Here is a 26,676-nt window from a genome sequence, read left to right on the forward strand (position 1 = left end):
TGGAAAATAGACCAAGATAACTGGAAATATCTGTATATTCTTTTTCAAGACACAGTCATTCATTTCAAAAAGTTTCCAATTCAATTCAAAAATATCTCAAAAAGCTAACCAACGAAAGAGATGGACTCGAAGATGGAGGACGTGAGGGATCGAGTGAAAATAGCACTACGTTTCCTTAGTAGGACTTTATTATATACGGGGGACCAGATGAGGAAAACGTGAAGACAAGTTTTTGGGAAAGACCCGTGTCGTTGGAGAGGGGTAAACAAACTGACTCTTTTTCGCCGCTCATTAGGCGTCGAGATGGTCCGCGAGTCATGGGGTCGTAAAAACATAAACCAGGCCCCCATTGACCCGGGATCCTCGATGTCCCGAAGGAGTCGAAAATATTTACAAGGAACCTTCGTTTTCCGCACTTGGGATGTGTCCCTACAGACTCAAAAAATTCCCAGAATACAAAGGTATCGGAACAACCTAACCCATCATTTATCATCGATTGTTCAAGATAGATAAACTTAATTGATAAACTTATATGAAGCATGCCACTTTCCTCGTTTTCTCTTCACTCCCTTCCTTTTTCCCTCTTGCAAATTACGCCAGCGACACCCCCACACGACATCGCAATGGCGCGCAGAAGCCTGAAATCGCGTTAAGGAACGTTGCGATACCCAAGTTACGAGAGGGTGGAAAATCTGGAGAGAGGGTGGCAGAGCTTTCGATATTAGCTGCATTATAAACCACTTGTACGTGAGTGTGTTTCACTTACGGACAAATTGCAGATAGGCAGCGTAGCGCTGAAGGCTGCCGCGCGATTATACCGCGACGCATGTGACGGCGTCGCGACGCTGCACGCGCGGACCTTTCGCGGGAATATTGTTCGCGGTGAAGGGAGGGGCGGTAATTAAAATTTCGTTTAATCGCGCTTCCGTGCCACTTGCACGAGCTCGGTGTCCTCGTAAGCTCGAGCAGGAATTTCCTGCCTGAAAGTTTCTTGTTAATCCTGCGCCATCTTGGAATCTCGCCTGCTCCTCTCGGTCTTCATTTTTCGCTCCTCCAAGAAACGTCGAAATTTCTTTTTGAATTTTTTATACGCAGTATTGAAGAACTATTGTGGATCCTCTGAGTGTTCATTTTAATTTGAGGTTATGGAAGGAACTTGGAATTTTTCTTTTGATATTTTCTCTGATAGGTTAGGGGATGATAATGTGATTTCTTAGGATGTTCATTTTTATATTTTTATATCTGTCAAAAGGACGAGGATATTTTCTTCTCTTCCTTTTATGATAGTTCGATTGAAGAATTATAAAATGTTTTATGTTGTGATCCTTTACATGATAATTATAGCTTTTATTTAGCGTTTAACGTTGAGAATATAATTTTAATGAATCACTTTTATGTTTTTAAGCTACGTCTATTCCGTTGCCCACCCAACATTCCTATATTATTAATTCTTTACAAATGAAAGTAATTGAAATTGTTATGCTAGGCTCTATTTATGAAATATCTCAAGTCATTGAACCAGATTTGTAAAGGAACGTCAAGTTTTAACAAGATTTGAGTATAAAAAATAAGATAGTACACAGTTATTTAAAATTCGCCAGTCATTAACACTCAATAGTGAGTTTCTAATTCACTAATTGAAAATTAAATAGATCTTCTTTAATTATGATAAGCATCGAAGTGAGCAAGGTTTTAAAAGCAGTTTGAAGCCAAGGCAATTTTCAGATTGGCAAACTGTATTCCCAGTACAGTCGACTGCTTTCGGCAATCCAGAAGCATGATTATCAGAAATTTCGAAAATATCGGCTTACACCGTTCGAACATTAATGTACACCTGTGTCTATCTTACGGTCCAGTTGATATTCGCTAAACGTAGCGCTCGAAGAGCCATATATAACCTTCTCTTTTATACTCCACGTGCGTGTAAAGAAAAAATAAAAATGAAAGGACAATGCACGTCTACGTGCATGCGTTTAATAAAATCGATGATAACGTATCGCTTTGTACTTTCTGTTGCAGGGCCGATGTAATCGGGAAAAGCCACCGTGCAAATATTTCCATCCACCACAGCACCTGAAGGACCAGCTTCTGATAAACGGGCGCAATCACTTAGCCCTGAAGAACGCGTTGATGCAGCAGATGGGCCTCACACCGGCCCAGCCACTAGTGCCTGGCCAGGTACCAGCAGTGGTATGTCCGAACTTTAACACATTCGTTGCACCACGTCTTCTGCTGTTCACACATCCACACATTTTCTTTTTACCACGATCGAGAGATCTTGAGTTTTGTCTGTGTTAGTCGACGACTACCACTAGATTACCCTTTTGGTAGGTAACGCCGCGTAAATGGTCAACGACACGGTGTACCTTTTTCATTTCTGATCAACAAGTCGATCACTGATTATCATAGTAATTCGCTTCGTCCAATGATGCGTTTTCCTTGGAATTTTTTCGAAACGATTAATTTCGTGCTAGTTAAATTTTTGGCATCACGATACGTAGAGGGATGATACGAAATTGGGGTATCTAATTTTTACCAGGTTTAATATTCTTCCTTATGAAGAATATTTGAATATTTCAAACAGCTCGATGATTAGATTCGGGTGATAGAGTGATTGAAATTATGGTAATTTTTCAAGAGATTCCGCACCCTGTCGTTCTCATTTATCGACGTTCTTTATTTGCGGGCATTGCACCGAGAGATAAAACCTCAGAGAGTAAACTTTAGCACGCCGCATGTTTTTGGTCAGTGTCACCCCCTATTCCTTTAATTTATCCATGATTCTCGATAGACAGTCAATATATATATTTATATATTTATATTAAAAGATGAAATTGCCAGATAGAAAGAAACCGTAGTTACAGTTATTAGCTCTCCTAGATTGCCGTCGAGTACGATTTGTAAATAGGAAAAGCGAGCAAGAGTATTTTGTTGGTTCGTCAATGTCTTATTTCTATTTTATTTTCTTTTTTTTTTATATATTTTTCTCAATCACGATTCACGTTCTTTGGCGAATCCACAAAATCCATCCCACTTGTTCCACTTGAAAGATAATAACGATATTGACAAGTAAGAAAGTAAATTGAAACATGATCGATACCATAAAGTTGTCTCTCTTTCGCATGCTCGCACATGCGAATACGTGCACGTAAAAGTGTAAATTCGTGAGAAAAAGATAAAAAAAATTCGCTCCCCAAGATATGTATCTCGGCGACTAGATGAAATTTTCACCAAAGAGATATCAGACCATCATTACGCCCACCCGCCTTTTATTTCATGACATATAATTCATAGTCGTTGCTACGTGACATCGAACCCTATACTACTCGTATGACTGCCTGTCTGTCCCCTATGTTTGCCGCTGTGGCTCTCGTGGTTGTGGTTGATTGTTGGTGTGTTCTCCAATTACGTCATTGGTGAACAGGAGGCACCGGCACCTCCGGCACCACACCATCACCTTCAACAGCAAATCCAGCAGCAACTTCTCGCTACCCACGCCTTTATGGTAACTCCTGGTTTTGGTTGGCTTCCACTAATTTTTTAGTTAATTAAAGTGCCACGCGAGGGCGTCGTCGTTTGCTAAGAAATCTGCTCGAAGTAACATTTTTCTGCTTCTCTTCGTTAAAACAAAAAAAAAAAATCAAAAAAAGAGGGAAAAAGAAATTTTCAGAGCGTTCTCTATTTTTCCGAGTTGCGTCGTTCGTTTAATTTGTCTTTCTTTTGCTGTTTGTTTCTTTTGGATATGGTTAGAGGAGCAGATTTTTCAAGATGGCGCCGCTGTCGCGCGAGTTAGTGTGCCTGTAAGACTAGTAAGCGTTTGTATGAAAGCTTCGACTTGTTTTAAAAGAGTGCCGCACTGTAAATTAAGATTGAGACTTGATCTGCATGCTTCACAAAATGTTTCGTTTTGTTTTATCGAAAGACAAGAAGTTTCTCTGTACATTACGACAGAGTTTTTTTCCTTTAGAGAGTTTTCCTTGAAAGCATGAGTTATTTTGCGGCCAAGTTATATCGTTCGCGTTTCTCTCCCTCTCCATCAACGATTTTGAAGTTTAACATCTATATTTATTACTCTCTATGTTCGGTGTAATACTATGTTTTATATGCATGCAGTCCCTTTTTTTCTCAAACTGTTGGAAATGCGAAAAGGTTGTACACGTGGCAGCTGCTTTCCCTCTAGGAGAATATATTAGGTTAAATTTTTACGAAATTATTAATTACGCGTTATTCATATTCCAATATGTATTAAAATTTATTTAAAGATTTATGTCTTAAATCTGTAAAAGAAGTAACGTGGAAATCTCCTGGATTTTGATTTATAATCCCACAAAAAATTTCATTTCCTCGCGAAAAAATGTGTGGAAGTCTTAACCACGTGATTGGTCAAAGTTCGGAAACTGAAAAGACAAATAACGATCTTTTATTCCTTTTAATTGAAAACTGCTAGCCTTTAACGTGTGTACTTGGTTAAATATAAATATTTATATGAAATAATTTAATCAAAATTAATTTCATGTTAGCTAAAGCTATTCTAATAAATTTCTATTAATTTGAATCAATTTTACAAATTCAAATATATAATTTACCATTTCCAATATTAACACAAAGATAAATGAAAACGGCAATTTTAGCCTATAATTTAATACTAATATTGAAATACATATGAAACGTAAATTCGAAAAATTCGAAATTAAGATTAATTTCACGATTGAATTGGCATAAATCAAATTTTAATATAATTCCGTTGGAAATTAAAATTTGGCACGAGCTCTTTAAATCGGACAACCTTCTCCACTTCCAACAGAACGATAGTTAACCGTACACGCAAGCCTAATGAACAACCGAATTAGAATTCCAAGCAGCACCTAATTCAACGCCGATTTCACTCGCGAAATCGGCGCAAGAGGGGAAGAGGGAAACGCGCGCGAAAAGATCGCGAACGATCGAGGCACGCTGACTTCCGACAGAAGATCGTTCCTTCGCCCCATGATGGTAACGTGGAAATGGTTTCCCGGGTCAACGGCCATTATCGCGCGGTCAGAGTGTCTTTTTTCGGCGGTTAGCGTGCCTCGCGCGTCTTGGAAGCTTCTATACGTCGGCGAAAGTTCGAAGAATACAAGCACACAGGTCCTTAAAGAAGAAGAAGGGACGAGCGTTCAGCTCATTCGGCTGCGCTTCAAATTACCTGCCTTCGCTTCTGGGAAGCCCGTTCTCTGCAAAACCAAACGCTTCTTATGGGAACGCGCGCTTGTCGTTCGATACAGCGGTTACCACCGGAAATAGACGGACGATTAAGGCTTCGCGAGCGATACACGCGCGTCTTTTCTTCGCGGATTTACCCCCATCACCCGAGCTTCCGTTAGACTTGGAAAGACGAGGTGGATGGATCCGGGGTTTCAACCCCTTGCGCTGAAACCACAGGCCTAATTGCGATACCTTAACCGCGTGGATAATGTCAATGTAATGACGAGAACGCGACGATTGCACCACGGATTTTATCCATCTTATTACTTGTTATAGATGTTAATTATTATTCCACGAAACTACAATATAATGGCCTGCAAATAAGTTTCAGTGCGAGGGGATTATTCTATTTTGAGATTTGCAAGATTTGATTACGTATCCGTGAAGAAAAGAATGACGTGATACTTGAAGATTTTCAGTCAGAGAGACGGTTTATTGCAATACTTGGGCAAACGAGTATGTATTTTTGGAGAGATTATGTCGTAGTTGGTTTCGAGTTTGATACAGTTGTTGCTTAACATCTTTAGAGGTATGGGGGGTAAAATGAGGTAGAAGTATACATAGACTTCTTTCGTAGGGGGTGAGTTATTTCCGATTGGATTTGGTAGATATAATTTATCGGTAGATGGTTCTTACTGAAGATTTTGTAGACAAGATTTTGAACGGATAACGACAATTGAAATTCATGAACCGAATAATTAGTAATACTAAACTGTCAATTCGGAAGTACTATTCTTCGATATGTCAAGTACCAAGTAATCAGTGTTATATTTTCTCTACCAACTGGTCCGAATTTTCCAACGTATCAAATTCGTTCTATACACTTTGATCAACATTTTCTGTATCAAACGACCAGTCTACCGAACGATCTTCTCCAGAAGAAAGGAGGAAAAAGAAGAGATTAAAGCGGCGAAAAGAAAGAACCGAGCTGACGAGACGGACGGAACTAAGATCCCATGGCAAGATCTCTCTGACCGAAAGACTCGCAAAGTCTAGATCGCGTCGAACGCTCCGGACGATAAAGATGTATGATCCGCGAACCGCAGGGCTGAAACTGGGTGGGTCTACTGTACCGCGCTTGTCGGAGGGGTCGGCTAACTGGGCTAAAAAGCGAAGAGCTGTCTAGCGTAATAAAGTAACGTTTGAGATCGGGGGCACTTACGATGACGACTCGCGTGGAGCGAAGGTGGGGATAGGTTTGTTCTAATCCGTGTTACCTGGATACTTTCCGGGTGTGTTTTCGCAGGCGACGAACCCGTACCTGACCGGTATGCCGCAGGTTGGCAACACGTACAGCCCGTATTTCGCGCCCAGCCCCATCATGCCAGCGATCATGGGGCCGGCGGACCCTACCGGAGTCGGAAGCCCTTTGGGCGTGGTGCCGCAGACGGTGGCGATGCCGCAGAAGATGCCACGTAGCGACCGCATCGAGGTATGTCTACCACCAAACTACATTCAACAACAACAACAACAGCAACAACAACAACAACAACAGCATGGGGCCCAACACGGCGCAGCCGGGGCCTCAAGGTGCCCGATGGCCGCGCCCAATACCGTGTACCAAGTGCCGGCCGGTCCCCCCAATCAGGTGTCGCCCGTTTCCACGATGCAATCTGTCAATCATCCACCATCCCCGACCACCATCACCACTACCTCCTTCTGTACCCCCCTGCACAATCCTCATGCCCACCATCACCCGATCCACAGCCTGATCTACGTCCACGCGTACTATTGAAGTCGATCGTCGAGAGCGGAGTTCTCTTCTTTCCCCATCTTGTGTTTTATCTTTTATCTTTTCACGCGTTCGCGCGTCCTCGCAGATTATTCGGTTCGTTTGCCGGAGAAACCCGGTTTCATTTCGTACCCGGCGACGTTGGTCCAGCATCGGGCCCGTCCCGACGCCAGGTCACGTCCCCGTCCGCCTTTGTTCGCGTTTGGGAAGAAGAGACCGGTTATGGTTCAGTTGGTGGAACGCGTGGTTCCGATATTCCTCGGGAGAGACTCGACTCGAGGCGCGTCGAGATGTTCGGAAGGGAAAAGAGGCAAGAACCTAGGCTGGAAGTCGCTTCTCCCGGGGTGAACAGCCCGAGGAGAGCCTTGGGCGGGTTGACGGGCACGACTCGCTCGGCCCGGCTAAATCTTATATTTATATACATTATATTCGATAACAGTATAATCCGTGTGCGATGTGAAACGTATAAAATGGTCAGAAAAATGAAAAAAATAAATATATATGCGCGCGAAAATAATCAGCTTCGTTGCCGTTCATACCGGCTGGACGGGCAACTTATTTTTTCGATTCCGTTCGATCGAGATCAAGCTGTCGGATGCTTGAACGACATCGCGCCGGATCATCCGTTGCGAGACTGCACCGTGACGATGATTTCACGGCTCGTTTCTGGACTAACTGCAGCGAAACCGGGCTCGCTAAATGACGAAACCGGAAACAATATGGCGGCCGTCTCTGGTCCACGGAGGACGAAAACGGGCTCCACGAACGGAACACGGTGCAGGATCTACGATTTCTATGTAATCTTTTTAGTAATCACTTATGGTTATCATAGCACTGTACGTATATGGTGTACGGAAGTTTCGATTAAGAGAATTGCATTACACGACGGTAGGGATAGAGTTGTCGAGGATATAGGCTCGCCCACTTCGGCGATCCATCTTTTCTTTTCGTCTGGAGATTGTACATTGGATAAGGTTCGTTCGAAGCAATTATTAATGGCAACGACAAAAAAAAAGAAAAAAAAAAAAGAGAAAGAAACGTGATGATAATTATTATTATTATTATTAAAAGAAGAATAGGTTTTAAGATACCGTGGCGAGACGCGAGGGGTGGATTAGTCGGGAGATGTGCAACGATCTTCTATATTTTCCTTTATTTTACCACGATTTTCGTTCTTCTTGCCGCATAGTTTAACGCTTGGCGACGATATGGCAACCTATGGCTTGCCACGTGATTCAACGAGATATAATCGAGAATAGTAATTGAAGATTATGGAAAAAATTCGAGAAATACCTATTACATTACTACCAAGAGAAGAATGTTATTTAATCATGAAAATTTCATTATACTTCTTCACGTTTCCAACGAATAATTTAACGTATTAGATGAATCGTGTTGTCACAGTAAAAGCTAGTCGTACCTTGCAGAAACCCCATAAAATGTCACGAATATTTCAAAATCGAACAAACTGGATTAAATGGAACGAAAACGATGAAAACCGTTGAAAAAGAATAGAAAAATAAGAAACGAACCCCCTTGAGCTACTAGACCGCGAATCAATTACCAAACTACAATTCATTCCCTTCTAAAAAGTAACTAAAAAGCAACTGAAAAGCACCCCAGCAGCGACCACGGAGAGCACAATATGAAAAAAATCCCATAGAAAAACTTCTACCCCCACCAGCAGCTTAGTCTGTCAAAAGAGAGCCATAAAATCGCGTTCTGGCCCCCGGAAGCAACACCTACGCGGCACAGGGTGCAGCACTTTCGTCCCTCGAAAACAGATAACGACGGATTTAATTAAGACTCGGGAAATTTGCCGACCTTCTCGTTAAGAAACGCCGGCGGAAAGCTGGGAAACGTTTTACCCGTGGAAAATGACGATAACGTTTGTTACCCTACGCGAGAGCGGGGGCGCGCGTGCACGCGGTCGAGCCTCGGCGAAGTTGCTCGGGAGGGGGCGTAAGTTTTATAATGTTCGAGTTTACAGATTTCCCCGGAGCCTGTATCGTTTCTTTCGCCCGGCGGCTTTCGCGGAATTAACAAGTTTCGCGCGGTGGTTCGCGGCGAAAATGAATAAAATCGGCGGGCTGAAAGGGGGGCTGCGGCGTATCGGTGAAACTCTCGCGGATCGTTTGTGAAATGGAGCTTTTCCCTCCCGGTTTTTTCCTCCGGAACAAGAAACTGCTCTTCGTAGAAAGCGAATTTAATACGTTTTCCGTGTATTCGGACCGGTAACGAGACCGACGCCCGCGCTGCTACCGGACAGCTACAGAAATCTCGGCTCCCGTTTCTCCCTGGTTTCCCCTGAAAAAAGGGGCTTGAACCGAGAGATAGATGGCTCGTGATCGTTTCAACCGGTCTACTTTAGGGTATTTAGTATTTTCCCTTCCGTGTTTCTTCTTTCCGTTTTATTTTTCGTAGTTTGCTTCGTATTTGAAGTTAAGGGTTGATCAGTCCATCCCTTATACTGCTATAACGAGTTAAATTCGTCGCGAATTTCTCATGCTACCGACCCCATCAAAGTGAAGCACACTCGCGTTTGACTAAAATTATATCGAACGTATTTTAACGCGCGTAAAATTTCTTTAATTTTATTACGAATGAAATAGATATATAGCGGGTAATTAATATCAGTTTTTCGTAATTAAATTATAGCGCAAGGGGTTGATGGTACTAATTACATTTGATCGTATTTGATGATCAGAGGAGAAAAATGTGATAAATTAGAGATTCTTTTAATACAATTCTTTCGACGAATTTTTGTACTTTGTATCGTTCTTATTATTTTAAAATATCTTTGGAATTAATTATCACGATATTTCATGAATTTATTTTTGAATGGTTTATGTTTCCTTTCGTTAACTACATATGAAAGTATTTTCTTGATTATTCGAATGTTTCCTTTAAGCACTTCCTTTCAGTAAAGTAGCATTAAACTTGGGAAATCTGCAAAGCTAGATTTATCATATTGTTCTCTGATCATCGTCATTTAGTATAAAAAATTAATGTCCGATAATTCACCTGATAAGTGGTCAATATAAATAATTTTCCTGCCATTGCAGTAGTTTTCTACGCGAATGTGGTGAACTTGAAATCCCAATTTTTCAATCACGAATGAAATTAAAAACGAAATGAAAATTCCCAATGAAACTGTATGATAGTTTGCACACTGCGTTCGTTTTAACTCGTTTCAGTCTTTAAAGTGCCTTTGGTCTATCTCTGTGCTAAATCATCTATCGGTATCCAAGAGAATTATATTTTTCCTACGAAAATTCCACTGGAAAATAAAATTGATAGTATAATAAGTACAATATCGTTATTAATCCTCTAATTTTACAAATTCGATATTAAACTTCTATCGACCTACCGTTTCGTCCCCTAAAATCACGATGTTCGATTTAATTACAAGCTTTTGCAATTCGCTGGTATGATAGACGAAACGACAGAGACAACGAATGCGGAAAAGATATTCGAACGAAATACGAAGGGGCGCTTTTCTATCTGTTGAATATTTCCGCTTAATAAATTAAGTCGGCGATAGAACGCACTCGTTAAAGCTTACCGGTGTCGACAATGTAAACAAAAGTATTTGTTACTAGCAGAATGCGGGCGTCGACGTGGATGCTTAATAAAGAGAAGATTAATCGATGAACGGAAAACGATGTCGCGGGAGTAAAATACAGGCGACGCGAGGAAAACAGAGTATCCTACGAAAGCAAAAACCTAAGTGATTTATCGCTCGTGATTGCGACGTGTTCTACGCACGGTATCGACAAACTCGAACGAGAATTATGCGAAATCGAAATTCCCCCTTATTGGAATAATTAAAAACCGATTTAAACCTGTTACTAATTCCCTTCGTTCGAACAAAATTTCCCTAATTTCTACTCATTATATTCCGCCATTTTTATACGTCTGTTTAATCACTTAACACTAGAACTACCGTATTTGTCAAAAAATAGTAAATTTCTATATATTTTTTCTCGCAGTTATTCAAATGTATTTGTACATTTTAATTAATGACAAGATCTAACGCTGCAATTACGTTTTACAGATTGACGAAATTAATATTAATTTTTATCGAACCGAAGGTATAAATTATGGCCTATCTTTTCAGAATGCTTCAAAATCATTTTAGCAGGCTCTTTTTATCAGGTAATAGATACTCTTTTTATCAGGTAGTGAACAGATTGAAATGGGATCAAATGTACCATAAATTTGGTCACCTTTGTACTAATTTCCTTTGCAATTTCCTCACTGTACGACTTTAATTATTATCGGATCCTCTCTGATCTATTTTATTACCTGTAACTAGGTCTATGGAAACAGGACAGATTATATTTTGAAACTCATAGAAAAATAGATATATATATATCTCGTCTTCAAATTATGGCCTATTTTTCAAACTGTTTCAAGAACAATTTTATCCTACCCCTAAAGAAAGAAATTGGGAAACTGGTTTTTATTGGACTATCTTTTATCAATTAATAAAGACTTGAAAATTGGCGAAAAATTTGAATTTTAGCATTTTTGGCATTTGTGCACCCCTTTCCATTAAATGCTTCGTTGTACGATATTAATTATTATCGGATCCTCCTTGATCTATTTTGTTATCTGTTCTTATTATTCTATTCTCGTATCTACCTTTAACAAGTTCTAGCGTTAAAACGCAGATCGCAGAGTATTATAGAAATTCGACCACGCGAATTTTCATACACTTTCCATTTGTCCGATAGAAACTTTGAAGATCGTTGCACGTATTTCCAAAGCAGAATTTTAACAACGTTTTAAAGAATCTATGCACTTTACGGTACGCATGAGGAATACGTTTGTACGCGCCGATCCAGCCATGCATACGCGCATAGTAACACGTGTACATAGTAGGTAGGTTAACAAATTAACTGATTGTGTTTTGTATCAAGGAGAACGAGAGCTGAGAACAAAGGATACCTTTAGTTTCTCGTGGATGGAACGTTAGACCGTTCCACCGCGAGTTGGTAACGATTTCTTTTCACACGCGTGTCGATTTATCTGTCCAGTGATTAATTAGCGATTCTTAACGCGATTCTTAACGCGTTTCTAATGAACTTTCCAGCCTGGGATTTAAATAGTGTCTTTTCTTTTCGCACACGTCGAACGTTCGATCTATCGAACTGTCTTTGTGTTTCCTTTTTCTTTTTTCTATGATATATATATATGTGTATATTTTTTTTCCACCTTTTTTTCTCTTCTCTTCCTTTTTGGAAAATATTTATACGGTATTCCGTGGCGTTTGAACTTCTCCTGGTACCCTCCACGATTATGATTCCTTGCCCACGAGAACACGTTTCGAAGTTTTTGTACTGTCCTCTCTCCCTCGTCTAAAGTAGTGATGTTAGGACCTTTACGATTAAGTACGAACGAAAAAGAAAAAAAGAATCACGGGAAAAAGGATATATGGAATTATTATGCAATGTAATGTCGTTAATTAAACAACTATTGCAAATAGAATTCGGAAACTATTATCGATCGACTTATCAGCTAACCGCAATTGGTCTTTAACGGTAATTATAATTATTATAATATTTGGTAACGTACGATAATGATGATAATTAGTATATCGTAAACGATATCTATTTGTGATGTAACACTCGATGACTTGCACTAAGTTCGGGTCAACATGAAATTTATTGACGATGAATTCAAATAAAAGAAATATAATTGAAATTGAAAAAAACAATGCACAGACTGTTTATTGAATCTTTTTTTTTTAAGTTCTCTCTACGACCAAAAAGAAAAAGAAGAAAAGATTATAAACAACGAGTATTTCGAAGGATATATACATGCATCGGAAAAAGAGAAATTTTTTAAAGAGAATAACAAGTATGAGAAAGTTTGTGTGCTTTTTGTGTCTTGTCTTACATTGTTTTATTTTAATTTTTTTTTTTTTATTTTCTCACTCTTCTCGATATGTACGTTTGCTTCGTTTCCACGATTACAGTCTCTTATATTTATTTATATTTCTTTTTTTTTTTAATTCTTCAATTTCTTTTTTTTTTCTATCATTGTATATTATATACACGTATATTATTATATTTACATATTTTTACTTTCGTCTTACTGTAATGTGCCTTTTGCTCTCTTAGTCGATCGAACTTGTGCCAAGTATGCTAAAACTGTACCACCTTTTGTTTCTTCTCCTCTTTGAAGAATTACGAACGTCTCCGTAGTGCATACTATGCCGCTTGCAAGAACAAAATAGTCTCTGCATATCGTAAAAGTGACCTTTCTTTTTTTCTATTGTTCTATTACTTATTAATTGTCGATATCTCATCGTTCTTTTGTTTCTTCGATTTTTATATATATATATATATATATGTGTATGATTTTTTTTTCATTTTTTTTTTCTTCACTTTTAAAATTTCCTTTTGTCGTCCCTTTTTGTACTTTTTTTCTTTTCGATCGCAATCGTGCCGTGAAAAATCGACGCCTCGGGCAACTACCGATCGGGTAGAAAGTTGCTCGTACAGGTCACGTTGAAAAATTTCCGATAATTCTGTTATTAACGACGAACGAAACCGAATCACGCCCAATTTCACACTGTCTCTCTTCTCTCTCTCTCTCTCTATCTCTGTCATTCTCTCTTTTTCTCTCTTTGTCATTATCTCTCTTTCTCTCTGTTATTCTCTCACAATTCGATCCCGTCTGTATGATATCTTAAGCTCCTCGATCTCCACTCCCACCCACCCCCTATATTTTACATCCATTTGAGAAAAAAAGAAAAAAGAAAGAAAAAAAAAAGAGAGGATATACATGTTCTCCCGGACGTTACATCGTTAATGGTCTTTTCGAATTAATTGCCTGCTGCCTGTTTATATATATATACATATATATCTATATATAATGTTATTAATATTCGATATGAACATATGTTTGGATTTTTTGCTACTTAGACACGTTGATTAATCTCTTCACCTTGATTGGTCGAAGTTTCGTGACTGCATAATCGAACAGGGACGGTACATTGGACGAAACGAGAATGAAAATTTCACGAGAATCTGCGGCGAAGCTCGACCAATCAGGGGAACGTAATAAAACGCCGTAGTAAGCAGAAACGATGACTTATTCTTTATTTCTTCTAATCATATACATAGTAGTGCAATGACCATAGAATGAATGAAGCGTAGCAATGTCCATTAATTCGTTTCCCTTTTACGTTCATTTTCTTTCTCCTTTACGTTTTCTACTTGCCTACTCGCATCGATGTTACACTTAACGAAAGAAACCCCATGAACTTGCCATACGCCACGCACACACGCCACAGCGTGTGACCTAACCGCGCGATAGATCCCGTATAACGTCACGGTTCTGTTCCATTATCGTGAGATTTCTTTTACATACAGGCCGGCACTTAACTATAAAGGTCCCTCTGTTTCTGTCTCTGTTACTCTTTTAGATACCGGTACCATTTCTTTATCCGTCTCTTTCTCTCTCTCTATCTCTTTCTCTCTCTCTCTCTCTCTCTCTCTCTCTTTCTCTCTTTCTCTCTGCGTTTAAACGAATTACAAATATCTCATTGTCCGGTCACCCGATTTACCCGATCTTAATTTTGTACCCATTGATTTTCTCCCACAGTTTATCATTATTCTCGATCGTATATCTGTTAACAAGTATTAATTTCTGTTCTTTCTTTCCTAGCAGCAACACGCATTACTCGTTTTTTACTTCTGTTAGCTAGCCCAGAGCTGCTGGCGCGATCGTGCTTCTCCAACCACCCGTGCGCCGCCATTTTCTTATTCCTAACGCGCGATTTTCGAACGAGATTCCCGGCTAAACCTCGACGTACTCGCGTTTCTAATCGGTATTTGTAATTTTCGCGAGAGTTTTCGTCCAGTTACTCGGGATTTTTCATCCGATCTAGAGGAAACGTCGATTTTGGAATGATCGAGCACGCGGAACGATTGGAGAAGCATCGATCGACGCGACGTTGGCGTAATTGCACAAAGCTAATGCTCTTTACAGCTTCACGTAATTTTTCCTCGTGTTTCTTACATATATATATGTATATCTTGGGCAGTACAGATTTCTTTTGGCGACGAAATGAAACATATATATGTCTATTTATATTCATATACATATACATATATACATACATTGTGTATCTGATTTTTTACAGCGCCAGATTTATATTTGCCATTCGTTGTATTCCTTTTCTTCTTTTCTTTCCTTTTTGTTCTTTTTTTTCTTCTTTTTCTTCAATTTGCGCCAACATACATACACACACGTTCTCTTTCTCTCTCTCTATCTCTCTCTCTCTCTATCTATCTATCTCTAGTTTTTTATACTAATTCTATTAATCGTTGAACGTGAAATGCGACTTATGTGTTTATACTTTTACAGCTAGGAGGAGGTGCTTTTACGTATTATTGTATACGATCGCATGCGAGTTATTTGACATTTTTATATTGCATTTACCCGCCAAAACACCACGATACACGTGGACACGAGACGAACAAGCGACGCGTACTGTAACAAGTACGTAGCTCCACACGTACACTGTCAGATCACCCGTGTCACGGACACAAGTATACACGATACATCCACACATGTGATGACTCGTAAAACGCAGTCATTCTCATCTCCAACGCCGTTATGTTCGATTTTGTGTGTGCGCTTCAGCGGCCAGTAATGTAACTCTTAACTTCTTCTTCTTCTTCTTCTTCTACTTCTTCTTCTTCTTCCTTAGTTCTCCGTTTTCTTTTCGTTTCGTTTCTCTCTTTTACTTTCCTTTTCGGCCGTGTTTATCTCTGTGTCTGTCAACATCTGTCTCTCTTGTCTCTGCTGATTACGAAAGCTGGGTAACGCGTGTACGTTACCCGTGGTCCATCGCATAATCGCGAATCGGGAACGGAACGACGCGGAGCGCGAAAGGTGTCGCGTCCGCCACACGCAGACCGGAAGTCCTCAGCGTCTGGAAACGAAGAGAACGTTCCGCGATTCGATAGCCGATGGACTAACCGGATCACACACGAGCACACACACCAGCGATCACGGGACCCCTAGAAAGCTGTCCAACTTTCCTAGCGTGGACGTGCTTCGAAACCTGATCGAAACCCGACGAGCAGACAGCACGCTGGCAGCTAATATTCTATCGGTATCAACCCTGTTTGCCATTCTTTCAGTCTCTGTCAATCTTTCTTCCCCCCTCTCTCGCGTCTCTATTTTGCGACCACGGTGTTCCAAACGAGGTTCCTCCGCTCGTCCGGGAACCTACGGTCAACTCTGTTCTCTCATACCACCTCGAGAAACGATTCCTCTAGTATGTACCTCTCGAAACAGAGGCGCCAAGCAGTTCGATGAAGTTCGATGAAGGAAAAGGAGTCCAAGGAGACGCACGAGGATGTAACAAAATAGAGTAACACGCCTAGCTAGAGGTGGTTGCGTATGCACGTAGTAAACACGTGTCTGATGAACGTTGTAAGTGAAGAAGGAAAAAGAAGGGACCATTCATCGTGTCTTTGTCTCTCCCTCTCTCTCTTTCTCTGTCTGTTCTTTGTCGTTCTTCTCTCCTGTCTTCTTTCCTACTCTCTCGTGCGAATACTTCTTTGTCTCTCTGTGTATATCTGTCCGCATATTCGTATGTACATACATATCTGTATCCGTATTATCTATTTACATACATACATGTATATCTATATGTTCGATATCTTTGATCGTGTACGAATCGTGTATCGCCTGTGTACGTGTGTGTGTCTCGTTAATCGTTCGACTCCCGTGCGTGCGTTCCTCAACGAGCTTGCAGCCTTTTCACACCTGTCCGCACCTCGCGCAGCAGCCAGATCCTCAGCTTCCGGTTCTGCGGCGCGAGCTGTCGACGGTGCTCGCTCGTTCGGCGTTTAGACGTCCAGGAACGAAGGAAAAGGCCCCGAACTCTTTGAGCACTGTGTCTCGCGGTGCATGCTCTAACACTCACATGCTTGCTGTCTCCTAACACGCGCGGCCCGCAAGCGGCGATCGCTGGCCGCGGGCATTAATCCACGCTGGACGTTCTGCGTCCACGGCTGAATGAAACACAAGCGTAACCGGCTTGCATGGCTCTACCGGAATGTTAGGTGAGTTTGCGACGCACCTTGGAAAATATATAGTCGAGAGGAAACTCGTGATCGACGCTTTGGTTACCACCATTTCCCGCGGTCTCGTCTCTATCGTTTCTCTTCGCGATACTTGGCTGTCGTGTCACTGAAACTGTATAATCGTATAATCGAACGAAAAAGGTTCGGTGTATCGAGGTGTTTCCTTTTTCTTTTTTCTTTTTTTTTCTTCTCTAATGAAAATGGCTGGCTTGTTTTTCTTTCACCACTGAGATTACCTGTATCGTCGATTTTAAGAACGTATTCGTCCGAGTAATCGCGTAGCTACTCCACTGCGAACTGAGACGGAGAACGCTTACGACGTTTGGTGTCAAATTTTGAGAATGTTCTTTTATTCGATATTACGACAGAGTTTATATATATCTTTGTATATCTGTTAAGGCAAATGTTAGAGGACGTTGTGCAGCATGTAAGCATGATTTACATTTGCTGAAATCGTAGTTTGATATCGGATACCGATGAGAATGCGGGTATCGGCTTGCAATTAGTTCCCGTGTCATAGTAGATAACTATTCTAATAACGAAATGGCAGGTGTCAATTTCGCTTTGAGTTGGTAAATGGAAACAGTGTCGGAGAAATTATTGACTGCGCTGTCTTACCGCAACGACATGTGTATCTGTGTGTCGGAAGCGTGGCAAAAATGGAAGGCTTCTGTTGCGAAAGGGGTAGAATAAAAATTAATTGCTTATAGAAACCGCTTTGTATATAATAATTTCGTTCGTGCGAATCTCGCGTTTCAGAAAGATGTTATATTCGCGAGAATTTTTCAACCCAACGTAATTTTCGTATTTCGTTGCCAGGATTGCAGGCTTACGCCATCTTCGAGAATTTATTTTCGCGCGTTTGTTGGCTTTTATGTTTATTGCTATTAACGTTACGAATTTGTTACGCGTCGACGGGACGCGAGATATTTTCACTTCGATAGATGGAATACGTTCTTAAAATTTCACAGTGATCTCGCAGAAAATATAGAGACTATACGAAGAAAGAAAACCTGAAAGTTAGCAATCTCAGACTGTTGAATCGTTTCATAATACGGTCCCAAAACGGGACCAGCTGTCACGAGTTGCCATTGGCCAACGAGCCAAACATAAACGTCGTTTACAACGGTAACAACCGGCAGCTGGAAAACGGTGCTTCGTCTCTCGTTTTATTTGCAATTTTTGTTCCCATTTTTTTCGTCGTTTTCATTGCTCCGTCACTGTCACTTTCTCGTTCGCACGGCTGGCGTATAAATCGCCGTGAAATATCGCCGAAGGTTCATCGGACTATATATTTTTCCGAAACGGCGTGCATTGCAACGAAAGACAAACGGCCGGAAATAGTAGGTGATGCATGCGCAAGGAATCCTCTAACACATGTGCGAATTAACCCGATTGATAGAACACTGAGAACTGGGATGCATCCGTGGAGGCATCCGTCATACTACACCACCACAGCACCACCGAACCCCCACCATCACACGACCCCTGAAACCACCCCGAAACGCCCTACATGTTTTCGCTCACCTTCTCGAAATATAGCCGTCCGATTTTCCGTGTCCTCTGACCTTATTGGGCGGGGCGAGGGTACACCGAAACCAGCGAGCGACGCCTATTTGGCAGATCTCAACACGGTATTTAGCTCCAACGTAGAGAGTAGTGATTAGATGTGCCCGATCTTTATTTTTCTCATCCTTCTGGGCGTTGATATGCCCCGTTCCCTGACAAGTCGCTGCCATACTTATGCATCGATCACGCGCGATCAGTTTCCGGCACTCCGTACGATTAGCCGAGGAAGATCGGTAATTGGACGTGACCTGGTCTAGGATGATAATCGAAGAAGAGATTGGAATTGGATATTGGTAAGTCCCGTTGCGGATGAAATTGAAAAATTCGTAGATGTACGTTCGATACACGCGTAGTTTCGAGGAACGGATATGTCAGTGGATCGGGGTACAGTACCAACGGCCAGAAAGAGCAGATGAGAAACCGAAAGGAAGTCAGCTGGGCTGTTCTTTTGGGCTCCCAGCAACAGACCCGTACGAATCTAGCAACGGGGCGCTCTTTCGCATCATTCGATCCTCTGCCATCACTATACATATCTCGTTCTCTCTTCACTACTTTACTTTCTCTGCCTTGCATTCTTCTCACACTGATACTTTCGTCTTCGTCTTCGCCTCTTTCCACCACCTCACACACGTCCTCTAGATTCCTCTCTGGATTCTCCTTGTACTCTCTGCATTATTCGTCTGTCTTCGATTCCATCTGTACATATTCCCACGTCGGATTCGAATTGCTTGACAAATGATCCCTCGTCGTCTGTTTGGCTAGAGTCAGCCAGGAATCAGTTGAGTGCGTCAGATTGTCGGATAAACTCTTTGTCTTTATTGTCTACCTTTCTATCTGTTCTCAGGCTGATTCGTATCGAGGTATTCTTTCTTAACGGAATTGTTCATTTTGCTAGTACCGCAAAGTAAATTTTTGCCAAAGTATCGCATTCAACTGATTTCGCATAGATAAAGTAGTTGAAGATTCGGGATTAATTAATCGTGAATACACGAACGTCGGGAAGTAACGAGTTGAAAGGTATTTGATAATGTCCTGGGTCCGCAGGACAGCGAGGCCTATCTCGGAACTATGTACTCACGATTAATATCAAACTCCAGCACCAACGTTTGTTCAAGCCTACCATTCATCTTCCCGTCTTACCTAACCTAAACATCTCTTTCATACGCGACACGCATATTGAACGACGAATCAACGATCCAGGATCCCCTCCGCCATGAACCATTTCAACGCGACCTTAATAAACGTGCAAAATCAGACATGTTTCTTGGACTCGAAAACTTGATCCATCCAGCGAACGTTTATCTCTGCTTCGCCCTACCCAGCATCCGAACCTCCCCAGTAGCCTCAGTAGCCTAAACTCGTGAAGAAATCCAGGACCATCCCTTCTCCTGCCTAACCTCCTCGAAGGATAGAAGCACCTTCGTGAGAAAAAGAATAGAAAAAAAAGCAGAACGACCATTCCCACACGCACGTATAATACATATAACCGACACACACGTCCAACGCATATGCACACCCACGACACACTCACCAGCCAAGACACACGAACAGACACAGAGACCAGTTTATCGCCTCACCCAACTGTTCCTGGAGCTGCCCCCGGTTTTGCGCCCCACCCCAAGCCCCTCAGCCCCCTTTGGCCACATAGATAGAGTGCCATGCCATGCGTGTTCGCTCTTGCTGTAGGTATGTCGCGAGTTTCAACGCGGGGCGTGCAAACGCGGCGAGATGGAGTGCCGGTTTGCGCACCCCCTCGAGACGGTGCAGGCGAACGAGGACGGCTCTGTGACGGTCTGCATGGATGCTGTCAAGGGCCGATGCAATCGGGACCCCTGCCGCTATTTCCACCCCCCTCTGCACCTTCAAGCCCACATTAAGGCCGCACAATCTCGGGCTAGCATTGCGGTAATGCATTCTCTCTCTCTCTCTCTCTCTCTCTCTCTCTCTCTCTCTCTCTCTCTCTCTCACACTCTGTCTTTCTCTCATTCTCTCTCTGTATCTCTATCTCTGCCTCTATCTCTCTGTCTCTTCTTCTCTATCAGTCTATCTCTTTCCTGTCATACGTCTCTAACTTTCTTTCACTTCTGACTATCTAGCATTTTCTTTCTTTACTCACCCTTACTTGCCCCACGAACCGAGTCCGTTCAGTTTTATCATCCTCCCCAGGATACGTCTCTTATCTAACTTTTTTTTCTCCACCTCGACCCCCTTTCCGTCTATCTATCTCCTCCACTTGGTCTCGCCGTTCGAATCGCGGAGAGCGTACCGATACACCCGACACGCTCCGTCCCTTTTCCTTTTCCCTCGATCCCCGCTGGAGAACCTTTGCACCCTGAGATCCGATAAGTCTTCCTTGCTCGCTCCCTTTGAATCTATAGTCCCCGGACCACCTCCCGCGCGATCCGCCGCGATGACCACGTGACAAAAGCTGTCGTCGTTAGAGGAATGAGCCCGACAGATACGGAGCTGACTGGAGGATAAAGAATCGACGTGGTCGCGGAAACGTCTCCTAGGAACCGCGGCGTCTGTGAAACCGTCGCGATCCTGTCTCCGTTTTCGCTCGGCCCATTAACGAGGCAACTTGAAAGGGAATCTTTGAGAGGAATTTCTCTAGCGAGAGGCTTGGTCGAGTTACCGGTTCCATCGCGATGTCTGACGTTCCAAGGCGTACAATCGTTATTGGGTCGTTCTTTTCCCTGTTGGCTCTTTTGGGTGTAAAGTTCGGATTCGGGTAACTAGCATCGCGTCGTGTGACGATTTTGGGTATTCGCGTTAAGCTATTTAGAAGCCCTCGTTGTAATTTAAATAATCGCTAACCTTGCGAAGCGGTTCTTTCGATCATTCGCCGGTGGTTCTAATTACTTCTCCTAAATTGTGCCAAAGACTTGCGCATTTCAATTAGAAACTACGCGCAATTGTTCGATATAGTCCGATCTATCTGCAACGAGCTTGAGCCTAAACTTTCGTGTACTATCATATTATACGATTGGTTGAGTGAGAAAATGATCGCTGTCGCGAAAAGTCGGAGAGATCGAGCGTAGATCCGATGTCCAACCTAAAAGGATGCACCGTGGACCGAAAAACATCAACGGATCGATCCCATCCAAAGTTCACCTGTCTCTTCACTCTGACTCTCTTCTCGCCTCTCTACTCTTCTCTCTCTCTATTTCCATGTGGCGTGTGCTTCATGTGCGGATGTCTTGTACACGTGTCTATATTTATTCATTCTTTTTTTTTTTTCTCAACCCTTATTTTTTTTTGTCTCTCCTCGTCGTCGCTGGAAACTGGTCTATCAGCCGGCGCTGTTGTCTGTTTGAACCTGGGCTGAGCTTCGCGGAAAGATGCGGTGGTGGTGACAGTCTGGCCGTTTCGTGTGTATATACGTCTCGTGGCTTTAATTGGCACGCCTATGGCGGGGAGTACCGAAGCAGATTGCATGCGGACGATCGAAATTTGCGCAAAGGAACGATTCTTTCGAGTTTTCAGCCTCCAAGCGACTTAACGTTGGTCAGTGACAAAGAGAGAAAACAAAAAGAAATAGAATATTCCCACGATTAGTTACACCGCGTGTACCATTCGTCTGACGATGGGAAGGGGGAAATCGGGTAAATGCGTATTCGAGATGCTTCGAACGAAGCTCTCGAAGAACAAGACGGAAATTACGTCGTTCCCCAAGAACAAAAGACTCGAAGTGCACGCATATCCTACTTGACCGCACATCGAACCCTTTCCACGTTCTCTCGTTCTTTTCAACCCCTACGTATCGTTTCTTCGTCTGTCTCTCTATCTCTGTTCCTCGTTTCCCACACACACGCACCTCCTCTTCTCTCTCTCTCTCTTTCTCTCTATCTATCTATCTATCTATCTATCTATCTATCTATCTATCTATTCTATCTTCGATCTTTCACGTGTACTCTATCACCCTCTTTCAGTTTCCTGGGTTTGCGTCAAAAGGAGCTTTCGTTGCTGCGCTGCTTTTCGCCAATCTACGTCGAGTATATACGTCGGGCTTCACCCTTGAACGCAGTAGTCCCTCTTACGTACTCTTATATATATATATATATACGCTATTACACACGTATCGAGCTCTCTATCTATCTATCCATCTGTTTCGTCGTTATATATATATACATATTATTACAGCGATACGTATATATATACATATATACATATCTCTCTCTATCTATCTATCTCTCTGTGTATGGCACTGTCGCACGTGAGACAGGTTACCGAACCACAAAGTAAAATTGGCCAATAGTTGCGCAGTGCTCGAATTACGCGATAACCGTGGCGAGCGTGTCGTCGAGCGCGAATTAACCAGGCTACGGGGTACCGAGAAACGTGACAAACAGTTCCATTGTCATCCTCGAGCGCGACAACGCGCGTTAATTAAACGCGCCGATCGATGAAGCAATTTGTCCATCGTATAGATCGCGGAAGACGAGATGGAAAGAAAAATGGAAGGAAACGAGCGAACCAGACGCCAAACTCGACACGGTTATCGCCGAGATGTATATTATATTAGTTTCTCTCACGTTGTAACCCCGTTGCTCCTATCTTACTTTTCATTTTCAACCCTTTTCGTTCTCCATTTCACCCTGTACACGGTGCAGCCTCTCCGTGCCCCGTCTCCACCTGTCCCGTCTATTTTCTTTCCTTCATTCCCCCTCTCCCCCCCTTTGATCTCGTTTCTACTCTCGACTGTGCCTTCTTTCATTTACTTTTACTCCTTTTTCTCTGTTTTTTATTTTATTTTAATCGAATATCCCTGTTGTTCTCTTGCTCCGTTTCACGCTGGTCCCATCGATCGTACGCTCCCGTTCTTTCCTCCATTGTTTGTCGCTTTTGTGTTCGTCCAGTTTTCTACATTATTCCTTGTATGATGTTCAGCCGTTCTCGTAGCGTGTAGTGAGTAGTACACGAGGCAGAATTCTTGTTAACATCACCAAAACACCACTGTTCTATTTCTCTCTTTCTAGCAGCCTATCGCAGCTATCCAGGTGCAAAGAACTAGTTGCAATACACCAATCACCTGTTTCGGTGCCTAGGTCGTAAATAAGTACAAGATGTTTCCGCAGCCACACGTGACCGCTCCATTTCTATCAACTGTTCTTGCGGCCATACGATCATTGCGTGTATCTATATTCTTTTAACCGTACTGTGTTTAACATGTCGCAATTCTGTATATTTAGTCCAGAACGTTTGTGGTATGATGAATAACACGACGATCCTATATGCTCCCTGACGTGCGCTTCCTCTCGGCCAAATTTCCACCGGCAAACACGTCGAAATGGAGCGTGATCACGATCTTGTAAATAAGAAGTAGTAGTTAAAAGTGACATGTCTTTTACGAATGACACGTACACCACTCTGCTGACAAGCTGTGCTGCACGAACCCCGGCTATCAACCCTCGCTGCTGTTTTGCTGCCCCACACAAAAACGCTACACTGAGAGTTGTCGAGCCTAGAAAAGTATAAAAAAAAACTAAAAAAAAAAAAAAAAAAAAAAAAAAAAAAAAAAAAAAAAAAAAAAAAAAAAAAAAAAAAAAAAAAAAAAAATAAAGTACAGTAAACTAATATAGAGGTAAAAGCAATAGAAACGTAAAGGAAAAAATCAGAGTCAAAGAATACGCATCCATAATCATGTCCGGAAGTCTGAGATCGGATTGGGTTTGTTGGGAGGTGTGTGGGCCAGGGACGAAAGGGAGTGTGTTTCTCGGATCTTTCTGTCTTCGTTCACCTTTGCACGCGTCCTCGCGACCATCTACGCGGATTTTTCTTCGCGCTCGTGCAATCTCGAATGAAACGATCGGAACGAGAATGGATCGTTGGCTAGAAACGCTCGTCGAGACTCGCGTACGCCTCGTGATCTTCCCTCGACTCGAGGCACTGTTCCTTGAAAGATTTTCGCACCTGTTCGCGTCTGACAACGTGATCTCGCGGTTGGAAACGTTTCTATCTCGTCCTCGCGAATAGATTCGTTGCTAAACAAAGGAGTTCTGAGAGTTAGATCGACGCGATGGAGTAAAAGTCGAGGGACGATCGACGATGACCACGATGGTTGGTTCGAGATACGAGGAAAAGACGAGCATCGTTTAAGAGAAAGCAGGCAATCCGAAGGCAACCGATGGGAAAGCTCGTACGTTTCTCGAACGCCGGATGAAGAAAAGATATTCCGCTGTTCGACCGTTCGCGAACTCGTCTGCGGGGGAGCAAAAAAATTATCCATTGTCCGGGGGATAGAGAACGAACGTAGAGAAAAAATACCAAAAGAGCGAGGAAAATGTCAGAGAAACTGGCGAAGACAAAAGAGAAAAAGAATAGAAGGAAAAAGGACGAAAGAAAGAACGATAAAAAGAGAAACGAGAGAATGCGAGAAAGACATTTTCAGCGACGTCGCGCGGAAGACCTGCAGCCACACCCGGACACAATGGAAGAAAAGTCTCACATGGATGATTGCGGCAGACCAGCTTGTTGGCAGGGAAGTCTCATTCTCTAAAAGTGGTTTTCAATTTCCCAAGGGTGCATACCGCGTACCGACGGTGTAACCTTCGTCCGAAAATTTACCTCGAGCCCGGTACGTCTAAGCGCGCTCGTGCGCCATTTTCTCCGTATTCTATCAAGATCGCGAACCTTCGGCTTAAAGGCGAATTTAGATCTTACGCTATTTTTATCTGCACCCTATCCAACGCGAAAGTCTCGCGCGAATAGCTCGCTTTTGGGGTATTAGCGAAACAAATCGGAAGTTGGGGTGCTTATGAGTATTCTTCAGCTTTTATTTTTCAAATTCACCGTGGATCACCTATGTTCTGCCAAAGAGCACGAGCGTAAATTCGCCTTAAGAGCCATCTCTGTCTCTTTCGAAACGATCCTTTGGGACTTTTTGAATCAAATTTCCATTAGCGTCCAGTCCCCGTTTAAAGTAATATCGACGTGACATAAAAGCAAGGAAAATCGGTCTCAAATGCCTGACGAGTCGCTGCTCGGATTAGACCCCCCGGTGGGATGTTTGATTCGCGCATGAAAGGGAATAAAAATAAGCAGTGACGGTCGACGAGGATTTATCGAGTCGAGCGATTTAATCGCGTGGCTCTTTGATCTAGTCATTCGTATCGCGTCGTATCGTATTCGCACTGCCAACCGATATTCCATTAGATCGATTAACCCCGACCTGGGGCCGTCGAGTGGCCACGCGATCGAGGGATCCATCATCGGGTAGAAGTCGAATGCGACACCTCAAAATGCACTCTTCGGAATTGCTACGCCACAATGTCTGAATGTTTGTCAAACTATACGACACGAAATATGTCCCTTGTGATGCATACCACCTACAGAAAAGAGAGTACGGATCGGTCGCGGGGTCTACGATGTAGATAGACGGTAGACCAGCCGTGTAGTAAGAATCTGTGTCCAGTTGTTCTCGATTACACGAGTGCATACACAAGATGTTACACACGATCCGCACGCACATGTGACACACACCTACACGTACATTCGCCTATACATACACGCTCGATACATTCCGTAAACCGACGACGACCACGGGGAGACGAGATGCCAACGATGGAACCAAGCGGACATTGAACTCGTCGTGACCGGAAGCGTGTGCAGCGTGATGTGTCAATTAATGAACATGTCTTTATTCGTCAATTTTTCAGGCACCCGATTAACCAAAGATTTCGAAAGAGACGCCTCTTCCTTATTTATCTTCTCTCTATCTCTCTCTATCTCTCTCTTTGTCTCACTGTTCTCGCCTCTCGTTTCATCCGTCTCCTCACGAGTCCTCGCGTTCCAAGTACCACGGATGCCCATAGGTATATCTAGCCGCTGTTTCTTATTTCTTCCTTGTCCCTCGATAGCCAAAGGAAGCAACAGAGGTCGGACACGGGAGAGGGGGATGAAACGAGAGGATATCACAGCGAAACTAATCAATTTCGACAGATAGCTGGCCGATTATTGCAGGTGTTGCCGGAGTCAGGAACGCCAGGCGATATCCCGATGGACGATCAAATGGAA

At 42.6% G+C, this 26,676-nt stretch overlaps 1 protein-coding gene across 1 annotated transcript in view; it reads left to right on the plus strand.

Moving 5' to 3' along the window:
- LOC108550841 (zinc finger protein 36, C3H1 type-like 3) overlaps nt 1-26,676 on the plus strand; it is a 70,800-nt gene that overhangs the window by 33,258 nt on the left and 10,866 nt on the right. Inside the window, exons 2-5 of the mRNA XM_017904738.1 lie at nt 2,020-2,190; nt 3,425-3,505; nt 6,491-6,676; nt 20,347-20,565. Coding sequence (XP_017760227.1) covers nt 2,020-2,190; nt 3,425-3,505; nt 6,491-6,676; nt 20,347-20,565 — 657 coding nt within the window. The remainder of the gene's footprint in view (nt 1-2,019; nt 2,191-3,424; nt 3,506-6,490; nt 6,677-20,346; nt 20,566-26,676) is intronic.

The sequence above is a fragment of the Eufriesea mexicana genome, unplaced genomic scaffold (genome assembly GCF_001483705.2).
Source record: "Eufriesea mexicana isolate 0111107269 unplaced genomic scaffold, ASM148370v2 scaffold4744748305, whole genome shotgun sequence".
NCBI classification, from domain to species: Eukaryota; Metazoa; Arthropoda; class Insecta; order Hymenoptera; family Apidae; genus Eufriesea; species Eufriesea mexicana.